Below are 11,734 nucleotides of genomic sequence, written 5' to 3' on the forward strand. Positions count from 1 at the left end.
AATGCCGAGATTCATCTTTAACACGTCAATGTCAAAAGCCATTTGACCAAAAAATTAGCTTTATTAAGCACAATCGCCCTCACATACTTTCAAAATAGAATGATTATTGCTTTATGTCGTTTGCAAATATAATAACATTCAGTTCGACTTCGTGTCTCGCGTTTATTGCTCCTCTCGTTCACTCTCGATTGTCAGCAATGGAAATTATTATAATCTAGTCAACAACCATCATAAAGCGATAAAATGCCTCATGTCTGTGTAAAAATGGCTTGGAAGTTTGCGTATGATTTTGAGTCAGTCTGATTTTATTATGACATCGGTGAAACGGATTTAAATCCTTAACCAACATCACAAGGAATGTCAGTAAGGAATATAAAACAAATAGAAAACACCAAAAAAAAAAAAAACAAACAAACAAACAAACAAAACAAACAAACAAACAAACAAACAAACAAAAAAGTATGTGGGAAAATGCTTCTGCAAACGTAATTGCATAAGCATTTATAAGCGAAATTTATACATCAATTTGCGAATACTGTTGTTTTCATCTCATTATCCATACTCATTTACAAAGATTACGACATTTTTCAATGTTACAGTGATTATTTGAATTTTATTATTCAGCGCTTAATCGAAGGGAGCATACAAGCATTTAACATACCGTTTAAAAAAATAAATGCCGGGAAAAATTGCGCGGTTACAGAAGTTAGAAGTAAGGCAGTAGCGTTGTATTGTTAAATTATCGCTATTGAATGACAATCGAATATTAAGAATTGAAAATACTTTTCAGGGTCTGCTGGGCTGCGACAGGCTGGAGAACGGCATCGAGATTCTCGAGGAGCGGCTCGGTACCTCTGGCGGACATTCGGTGAACTTCATCGACGACATCTCCTCGTCATCTTGCGGCTCGTCAACGTACAAGGATCAGAATCAAAACTCGATAAAGTTCGAGGACGATGATACGGAGCTGTTTTGCGTGGGCCGAACCCTCGGCACTCAGGATCCTTACGGCCAGCGCGTATTACAGATCGCTTCGATACTACGCAACCTCAGTTTTACCCCCGAGAACGCGGCGATACTCGGACGTAATCGCTGCTTCCTGCGTTTCGTTCTCTTGTGCGTGAGGGCGAGCTGGAGTAATCTCCATCAGCTCGGCTTCGACACCCTCGGCAATATCGCCAACGAGATCGTGTTGAAAGATGCCGGCGAGAGGCTAACCAGTGTCATGTTATCGTGCGTCGCTCGCGGCATCGACTCCCAAGACAGGTTCATCGTCATCAGCTGCCTCGAAATACTGAATAAGGTCAGCCAGCAGGACCTCAACGAGGAAACGCTCACCCTCGGCCTCGATGACAGCGTCTACGAGCTCATCTGCAGGTGCGAGAACAACCTTCGCGTCCACTTTTTTCTCTCTAGAAAATTCATTCCTCGATCATTCCCTTTTTGCTATTATGCCTTTCACGAGCTTTACCAATCTGTTTAACATCCAAAACTGTTCGAAGTACGATTTATCGTTGAAAAAAAATTATTAAATAAAATTAAACAAAAAGTTTTTCCAATATCCAGTAACTCAAAGACGTGTACTTGTATTGCTCAGATTGATATATTTATAGAAGAGAAAAATCGTTAATTAAATGTATTGTACAAAATTATTTTAAAATACATACAGTGAATACATGTTAAGAAAATATTAAAAAATAAAAGAACATTTTTTTTATAAAGTAACTGTCGCGTATCTTAGCCTTACATACAACGTTTTACAAATTCAATTGTCAATATAGAAGTGAAATTTGTTGAATTTAATAATTGAATAAATAAATAGTATGTAAAAGAATAAGGTTACAATAGGGAAAGCAAAGCAGCTTCGTTGAGAAAGTCGGGCTGATTTGAAAATTCAAAGGCCCGTGTAATTCGAAGACCGTTAGCTGGATATCGATTGCCAGTAAAGCGCATTACACGAGCGTGTAAAATTTATGCAGCAGATGCAACAATATGGTAATCCAACAATCGTAACAATTTGTTAATAGGTTCTTGGCGCTGAGCGACATAGCCTTGCTCGTCTACACGCTCGAGTGCCTCTACGCGCTTACGTCCCTCGGCGAGCGGCCGTGCTCGAGTGTGGCGCGGGTACGCGGCGCCATCGACACCCTCGTCGCCCTCGTGACCGTCGAGGCCCAGAGCTACGGGCCCAAGGCTTGCATACTCATGCGGGTCGTCGAGACCGTCTCTTCCATTCCCGCGGGGCAGTCGCAGCAGACGCCACAGGGCCAGCAGCAGAGCCAACAGCAGAGCCAGCAACAGACGCTCGTGCAGGCGGCCTCAGCCTCTTCCACCTCCTCATCGTCCTCGCCGCAACAGTCCTCCTCCCCCGGTATAATAAGCTCGAGCGCGGTGCATCACGCGAGCGCGGCTCCGTCGACGGGCGCGCCCACGGCAACGAGCGTGAGCGTGTCCGGGGCGACGTTGCCGACGATGAGCGGCAGCGTTATCGCCAACGCCGGCGGCATGAACGGCAGCGGCAACACTATCACCATGGTCAGCACCCCCGTCAGCCAGCCCCAGCAGGTGCAGGTGCAGCTGCAGGTGCAACAGCCGCCACAGAGTCAGCAGCAGATCCAACAGCAGGTGCAATCGGCGCCGTCCAAAGCGATGTCGGGTGGTGGGAGCTCGCCGAGGCCTAGTACACCTAAGAGTGCCGCCGCGAGTAAGTAATTCGACATTTAGCGGACTTTGCGCCAGGAGGAGGCTGTCTTGAGTAACGATTGATAATTGTGCCTTGGATGTAGGTTTGACCTGATTGGTCTGTTCAGCTGCGAGTCGAAACACGTTTTAACTTTCTCTTGCATGTAGGATGATTTTTTTTTTTTTTTTTTTTTCATTCTTTTTTTGTTTCCTTTTTTTTTCTTTCTTTAGTTCAATTCGGAACACCGAATGTATTGTCAGCGCATTGTAAACTTTATATTTCGATTCGTCGATAAGTGGTTATTCTTATTATATTGGAGATTTTTTCATATTCTTAGTAGACATTTTGTTTTTATTATTATTAGTGATTTACATAAAATACGTGGCTTTTAGCGTTGGCAATAAATTCAATTTTAACGAAGCATATTTTCTAAATACGAAGAATTCACTAATTCTTATTTGAATATCAATTATCATTAAGAGCCAAATAGGTAGAAGAGATACAATGGGATCGTTCTTCAAACATACCTTAAGTAATGGAATTTATTCCGAGACATTTGAATATACCTCATTGCATATAAATTTTTATAAAATATATATATATATATATATATATATATATATATATATATTTACGCTTTAGCTAACACATTTGCTACTCGGTTATCAATAATTAAACAATAATGCACGTAACTATTATCAAACTAGAATTTAATGTTAATGATTACATTGAAAACGTAATTCATCAGCATATGTATTGATGGCATTATGCTTATGGTTATTTTACAGAAGCAGCAGCGAATTCGTTACAACAACAGCACGCCCATCAGCAAATTATCCAGGAAAATGAGCAATTTGCTCTAGGATGGCTCAGAGCTACTTTCGAACTCTGCCCTGGTATAAAAATTGAGCAAGAAGAATTGTACAAAAAGTACCTGGGATGTTGCACAAAAATTGGTAGGAGAGGCGTTATAGCACCTCTTCATTTCCCTCGTTGCGTCAGGTATTTGCAATAACTTTTTCCCTTTTCACGATATTCCTTATCTTGGTATATTCAATTATAAATCTAAACATTATTATCGACATATTTTGTAGCATCACTCGGACGATGAAAAACACTTGTTTTACTTATTTCACTCGAAAGTATATCTAATGTATACGTAATCAGCTTAGTATCATATACGCTTAAAATTTTGCTTATAAAATGAAGTTTATCAAAAAAAAAAAAAAAAAAAAAAAAAAAAAAAATAGTTAAATAATTGGCATTGAAACATTTCTCATCAACGACCCGTTTAATTTATTTATAATTCATCTTTGTGTTTCATATAATTAATTATATTCATATTATATAATATCATTATATTTCTTATAAGTATAATTCATGTTTGTCAATTAATGGATATAGTTTCGAGGTTTTGTCTCCTGTTATTATTATAGTTAGTTGATCAATAATTCCAAATGAAATTTGACGAATGAACGGCCATTTTCAGATCCGTATTCGGAGGAACGATTGGACCGAACCCTTTAAAGGGCGAGAGCAACGGGAGCTTATACTACGAGGGCATTAGAGTGCGCGCGAGTCCCGGTCAAGTAGCGCACCCGAGTCAAACCGTTGCCGGGGCTAACCCGAGCCAAGTAGTCAGCAGTAGCGGAGGCAGTGTTAGCGGCAGCAACATCATCACCGTCGTAAGCGGCGTTGGCGGTGGCAACGGCACAACAGCAGCTAAGGTGCAGCAACAAGCACTACAACAACAGCGTAACGATAGCGCACCGACACAAGCGTCGCCGTCCTCCCCAATCCTCAAAGCCCAATTGTCCGCCCCGGCGAAAGCCGCACAAGCTAGTCCCATGAATAGTCCATTAAATGCTCCGAGCCCGGTCACGAGCAACGTCCCAATCGAGCCCAAGAGTCAGGTGGGTTCTCTCCGAGTCTCGCTCATAAACGGCCATTGATTCTGACATGATTCTGACATGATTCTGACATGATTCTCGTGATTTTATAATCATTTATTCATACACGCGCGCGCGCGCGCGCCCTCATACAACACATACAAATTAATTGTTTAGTGTCATGCTCTCTCTCTCTCTCTCTCTCTCTCTCTCCCTCACTCTCTCTCTCTCTCTCTCTCTCTATCTCTCTATCTCTCTATCTCTCTATCTCTATCTCTATCTCTCTATCTCCATCTCTATCTATCTATCTATCTATATCTCTCTCTATCTATTATTGTTTTCGTGCTATATCACGCTACATTTAATTTAATGATTTCGTTAAATAACTCTGATATTTCAATGACGAATGGAAGTTACGTAGGCGAAAGTACAAACGAGAGAGCGAGTATTCAGTCTCGAGTCACTAAATATAAATTTCAATTACCATAAACTATAAATCATTACATATAATATAATAATACATATATAATTACACACATAAATACATTATACATATAATAATACATATAATATGTTTTTCAATAACAGTAATAATAATCATAATTTTAATATCAAAATTCAGCCTCTTTAATAATAATTTAAAACATAAAACAGCATAATCATTGATTAATGAAAACATGATAATTAGAAGAATGCAGAACCATTGTTATTGGAAACAATTGTTTGTGAACAAATTAAGCGTGCTAGCGTTTAAAAATTAATTTCTCAATCTTACAAGTTTCTTCTCTTTCTATATGCTTCTCTTTCATAATTAATCATCCAGCATGGTAATAAACTGTTGCAGTTTCGTTAGATATCCTTTTGTTTTCTTAATACACAAGTTATTAATATTAGCTTGTTTAAAATTAATTGTATTTTACAAATATTGCGATGATATAATAAGTGCTTTTCAATAATAATATTACAACTTTTGCTTGCTGTATGAAGATGTAATGTTCAATGAAATTTTTAATTTTTAATGAAAAATATAAATTATTCGTATTGTAATGAAATACAAGCAATAGTCTATAGAAACGATGAATATGAAATATTTCATACGCAAAACAAATACCATCAACAAGAACAACGAATAAACATTTAAATTAAATATAAATAAAAAAAATTTAAGGGAAAATTGCTATTGACAGCGTGAATATAAAAACAAAAAATAAAGCAAAATTATTAAGTAAAAAGTTATTATTCATTAAAATCTTTTGCTTATTCCTAACAAATATTATCGCAATGTCTGACAAGTCGTTAATTTATCAGCAAATTCAATGTTCAGATTAACACAGAATAATTTTAAGACACGTATTGGAAATAAAATGTTTTTTCAAATTTTTAAAATTATATCTGTTTTAAACGATTTTAAACATTAATACTGTGCATGTGTAGATTTTAATGTTACTACAGTTGAGATATTTATTTATTAAATTTTATTATTCTCCTTTATTTTATGAAAATTAATTTTTATTGCGCGAAGAAAACTCGTGACCATCTCACTCTCTCCATTTTAACATGATTTCCCTAATTTTTCTTTGGTGTCGGCATTTGTAATAGATATACTATTAATTTATTTTATTATTATATTTAGAAATATATGTTAATTTAGTAGACTCTTTATTAGCTAATCGAATGCATAAATATTTTTTATATTAATGAAAAATACAAAAATCTAAATTCATAATTTAGAAATAATTTTTTCGAAAGAAGATTGACTAATAAAGAGTAAAAAATGTCTCTCTCAATGGGACTTTGCATGGCATACGAAATTTTATATTTTAGTACATAACAGTTTTGCTATGTTTTAAGTCATTTCTATAATTAAAATGCAGTAAGTAGTAAGGAAGCAAAATATATTTATTAATTATTTCAGTTTTATAGTCGACAGAATATATAATGCTTAATAATATTCAAAAGTTTTAATTATTTACAAAATAAACAAATTTACATGGAACTGTAATGTAAATAATAACGTCACTAATTTTTTATTTACATATTATCAGTATACGAAGGCAAAATTAATTAGACGATTGAAATTTATTTATCATAGTAATTCAATTAAAAGTATCTAAAAATTATCATACTTTCTGCTACAAAAATTCTATCAAAATAATAGTATTTATATTTATTTATCTTGTCTGGATGGTGAAAAAGTTAATTAATAAGAAATAACGAATAGCTTTATCAAATCTCCAAAAAAGTTTTGATTATATTTGGCAATCAGTATACTAATAATTATATTAAAAAGTTATAATGAAAAAATGATAAATTGGTATTTCATGACTTAAAATATTTACAAAATTTTACAACATTCAAATTTTCTTATAAGTTTAAATTAAATTAAAGGAGTACCTGCGTTATTTCTAATTGAGTCCTTAAATTTCAATTACATTATAAAGACGAAACAAATTCTGATTTCTAGAAATTTACTGACGACTTCGTTAGGTGAAATAGTTGTACTTTCTTAAGCCCAATGACTAAAAATATTTGCTTTGAATTGTTTAACACATGACTGTCTAATGTATATAAAAGGTTCTTATAAAAAAAAAAAAAAAAAAAAAAAAAAAAAAAAAAAAAAAGGATAACGTTCTTCGATATTAATTTTATAGTTACTAATTCAATTGATAGTAATGTAGAATCAGTGCTCGTAATTGTTGTTTAAATAATTTACAATCGTTTCACTTGAGAGGAATTATATAATGCAGTTCTTACATATAACAAACAGTTTAAATAAAATTTTACTATTGCTAAAGATTTTTATTTAATCGATATCTATTATTAATTGATAATGAATATAATTAATATACTATTATTATTAACGGGGGGGGGGGGGATTATAATATTTTTCGTTTTTTTTTTGTTTTGTTTTGTTATTGTTGTGTATTATAATATTTTTAGTAAATCAATTAAGAAAATTCAACTATATATAGGAAAGAAAGAGACTCGATTAAATTAGAAATGCAAATATTATAAATGTACTGTAAAAGCACCATAGGAGAAATTCTGTTCCGCAGTAATTAACTTGAAGAGCATAGTTACGCCATATAATAATGTAGAGGTTCTTTTGTTATTTAAGTAGCGAGATGAAGAATATTTTAATTAAGCCAGGTGTAACGGATGCTCACTGTTGATTACTACTGCGCCCTACCCCTCCCATACCCATGCTATGAGGTGTAGGTGTCGTGGCGACTATATTATGTATGCATGGCGTGGTGGGGCAGGGATATTCGTAACATCCAATGCGTCTTTTTATATGAAATTTAATGACAGGGAGTAATTGGCGAGGGCTCTTCCGTACCGAAATACGATCGCAGTCGTAATGTAAGATCGAACTTGTAACAGGTCTCGGTGGCTCATCCACATTTAAGTCAGGCGCTCCTGGCAAGCGGTGCCCAGACTTCCCAGTCGCAGTCGTCCGGCCAGCAGTTGCAGACAGTGCAGGTGATCGTGAAGGACGAGGGTCGCTCCGGTGCAACCTCCAGCTCCATCATAAAGAGCCTACTGGCAACCAAGGTAACGCTCAGCGGCGAGTGCATGCAAGGCGCCGCCGCTACTTCCTCCTCCTCTTGTGTGTCCGCTGTACCAGCAATAACAAACGCCACTGGCGTTGCATCCAGCATCAGTGCCAACCAGCTAATAACTGCCAATCAGGTATATGTTGTGTTTTTGAAGTATAATTAACCGCTAGATGTACCTCATTTATTTATTTATTTTTTTCTCTTTCTATTAGATAGATGACTATATCTTTCTTATTAGATTGTCTTACATATATATATATATATATATATATATATATATATATATATATATATATATAAATTATCACTTTATTTTCAAGTTATTCACAAATTCTGGAATATGTCTTATAAATTTTGTTGAAAGCATCCCTATGGATGTCTATTGAATTTTTACAAAATGCAACATACTTGTGACACTTATTTTTCATAACTTTCTATATGACTTACAAATATTTTTTGTATACTCTTGGTCATATAATATCATTATTAGTCCTATTATTTAGATTTTTTTTTTTTTTTGTATTTTTTTGTATTTTAAGGTCTATTAGAGTTGTTTATATAGTGATTTTTTTTTTAATTGTAATTTCTTATTTTTATTATAATAAAAGGATTTAGAGTAGTGATTACATTTATCTTTTATCCTCTATTCATGGCCAAAGACAATTTTTAATTTTAAATATAGATTGCTATGTGTGTGATTGGTATGTCAGCGATATGTGTACAAGCATACAATCGAAAAAATAGAGTTCAATTCACAGAAAAGTACAATCACGTGAAGAATCATATCCCTAAATATTGATATTAAATTATTTAATTTGTATATGGCATAATTCTAAACGTTAGTGTTGGTTTTTTTTTTTTTTTTTAATATACTTATCTTATAAGTACCACACGATGACTTGAGTATACGTGTTACGTTCTTGAAAATATCATCATGCACCAATGGATACGGAAGCCGTGAGACTTTTTATTCACGTACATTTAATCTATTTATGTTTCTGTTGTTTTTGTTTGATGTATTGTAATTTTTATTTATTTATTTTTTTTTTTTTTTTTTTTTTTTTTTTTTTTTTTTTTTTTTTTTACGTAGTTCAATATAAAAAGCATGATTTGTTCGTAAAAAAAGCAGAATGTAGTTAGTCATTTTTTGTTTGTTTGATCGATTTTTGACGAATTTTATTATTTTGTTTTGATTTATGCACATTTGATTTTTATTTTACTTTTACAACTTATGTCATTTAATAAAAATAATGCCCTATAATTTAAATAAAATTCATTTTTATTACTAAGTTAGACTGAGGAATAATAACTGGCTAGAAAGGGTTTTTAAAAGTATCATATATATTTTTTATACCAGTACTTTAGACTTTTTTTTCATCAGATTTTAAAATCATAATGTAAATATATGTATTGAGCTTAATATTCGAATTGATTAAATTAATGTTAAAATATGTACGTACTTTTAAATTCCTGCCCCAAAATTAAATTTAACGTTGTAGTAATATTGGCACTGATAATAATTAGAATAATAACTAACAATGGCATGATTTGAAAATGACGCGATAAGATAAAAAATATGGTTTGTCACTCGAAACGTGTGTTCGTTCCGCGCAATACTTCATACAAAATGTTGTCTTTGACAAAATTCAAAAATTAATATATACAAATGTATCATATTAGGTGGCACAACGTCAACAACAGCAACAACAACGTCAACAGCAACTTCAACAGCAACAGCAACAACATATATCAGGCTCCACGCCAACAAAAGTCCTCGCAAATATGAAACCGAAACAAACCATTATTGCGTCCAAAAAGGTGCAGAGGCTTAATGGTGCTAAAGTTATTGTTACCAATAATTGTGAAAAGGTATACAGATGGGATGGCAATTTATGTTGCTTGGTTCAATGATTAATCATATTGTCATTTATTCGATTAATATTATTCAAAGATAGCAGTTTCAAATATATCCTTTATAACGCATTAACAAGATTAAGCAATATTTACAACCTTAATTGATCAATTATATATATTAATATAAACACGTATCCTGCATGTATAAAAATGTATAGCGATGGCTGCATTCGACATGAAGTGGATAATTCAACTTTTACATATCTATGTCGTTTTAAAGGTGGACCCTATGGAGACGGACAACGGCACACATGTGGCATCCACTCAGCAGACGCAGATGGCGATCTCGAGTATCGCCTCGTCAACGCTCAACGAAACAAATCACGTAGCTGGAGGATTGCGACTCTGTCGACCGGTACAGCCAACCATGGTTGTCAGAGGTCAGACTCAGCAGTCGCAGCAGCAGCAACAGCAGCAGCAGCAGCAGCAGCAGCAGCAGCAGCAGCACCGCAACGTGTGTACGCCGATAGTCGAGGATTCTGACTCAACGAATAACTCATTGGCATCGTCGAGCGGTATCGGCGGCAGTCGTGATTGCTCGGGCGTTGGCGCCGAGGAAGAGAATTCGCTCACGAGTTTCGAGGGTATTTTGCTGAATGGCGCACCAAGCAATCTAGACATAGACGCTCAGGAGGACGGCTCGTCGAAGGATTCGTCGAGTGTTAGTTCTAAGGACAAGCCATTGCAGAGTATTATGTTGGCGGATCTGCTTGAGCGAAAGCTGGATAAGGAACCAATTATGAATGGAATATTGGGCAAAAAAGATTTGGTAGAAAATCACATTAAAAAGGTGAGATTTTACATGATGAGTGACGAAGGAGTTAAATATTTGTAAATGCCAAAGCATTAATATAATGAGACGCGTAGCGCCAATTAAATTAAATTATATCCTAGTTATAAATAGTTACTTAATGAAGGTAATTATTACGAAATGGTTGATTAACGTAAGAATTTCAATATAGGTATTGAAAGAATCTCCGAGTGATACGAAGATCAAAGTGGAGGTTTCGGAGGATGCGCTGATCGAGGCCCCATCCCGGATATGTATAAAGCGATCTGGAAGTAACAGCAATGACGCGGACGAGACCGTAAAGACGAAAAAGCTTAAGTATTCGAACGGCACAAGTTCGCCAGATCCGAACGTCATCGATTCTACGACGACAATTGCAAATATCAAGTCCGAGGAGCCAGAGGAAGAGAAAGAAGAAAAGGTAACTGTTTCGTCAACCGCTGCGAATTTATATGCCGCACTGGCGGCAGATATAATAGAAGACGAGACGGATCTGGAAGAAACGGGAGTGACTAAGGAGGAACAGAAGCCATCAGTGAAGGATGAGACGATTGTTAAGGAAGAGCCACAAGTGTCGGGTTAGTACATTATTTACATAAGTAATATAACCTTTAAATTTGAAATGTTGTACGTAAATTCTAATGGATATTAATAGAATTAAATAATCGATGAATTTATGATAATCGTCCGAAAGCAAATTTATGCGTCTAATATATTTTTATACGTTATACGTTAATTCGAGTGTTTTGTCTCGACATTATTATTTTCAAATGAAAAATAAATAAAAACACATGAAACATTTCACTGTTCCCCAAAAACGTTGCTATTTAGATCTCTATGCAATAAATCATTACTTTTTTTTTTTTTCTTTTTTTTGTATGATAACGCAATTGTATAT

At 34.7% G+C, this 11,734-nt stretch overlaps 1 protein-coding gene across 1 annotated transcript in view; it reads left to right on the forward strand.

The window, feature by feature from the left end:
• Bap170 (Brahma associated protein 170kD) overlaps nt 1-11,734 on the forward strand; it is a 73,607-nt gene that overhangs the window by 56,412 nt on the left and 5,461 nt on the right. Inside the window, exons 6-13 of the mRNA XM_011496932.1 lie at nt 791-1,377; nt 2,028-2,704; nt 3,472-3,685; nt 4,173-4,596; nt 7,957-8,265; nt 9,813-10,001; nt 10,267-10,836; nt 11,009-11,414. Of these exons, the coding sequence (XP_011495234.1) occupies nt 791-1,377; nt 2,028-2,704; nt 3,472-3,685; nt 4,173-4,596; nt 7,957-8,265; nt 9,813-10,001; nt 10,267-10,836; nt 11,009-11,414 (3,376 nt within the window). The remainder of the gene's footprint in view (nt 1-790; nt 1,378-2,027; nt 2,705-3,471; nt 3,686-4,172; nt 4,597-7,956; nt 8,266-9,812; nt 10,002-10,266; nt 10,837-11,008; nt 11,415-11,734) is intronic.

This window comes from Ceratosolen solmsi, unplaced genomic scaffold (assembly GCF_000503995.2).
Source record: "Ceratosolen solmsi marchali unplaced genomic scaffold, CerSol_1.0 scaffold13, whole genome shotgun sequence".
NCBI classification, from domain to species: Eukaryota; Metazoa; Arthropoda; class Insecta; order Hymenoptera; family Agaonidae; genus Ceratosolen; species Ceratosolen solmsi.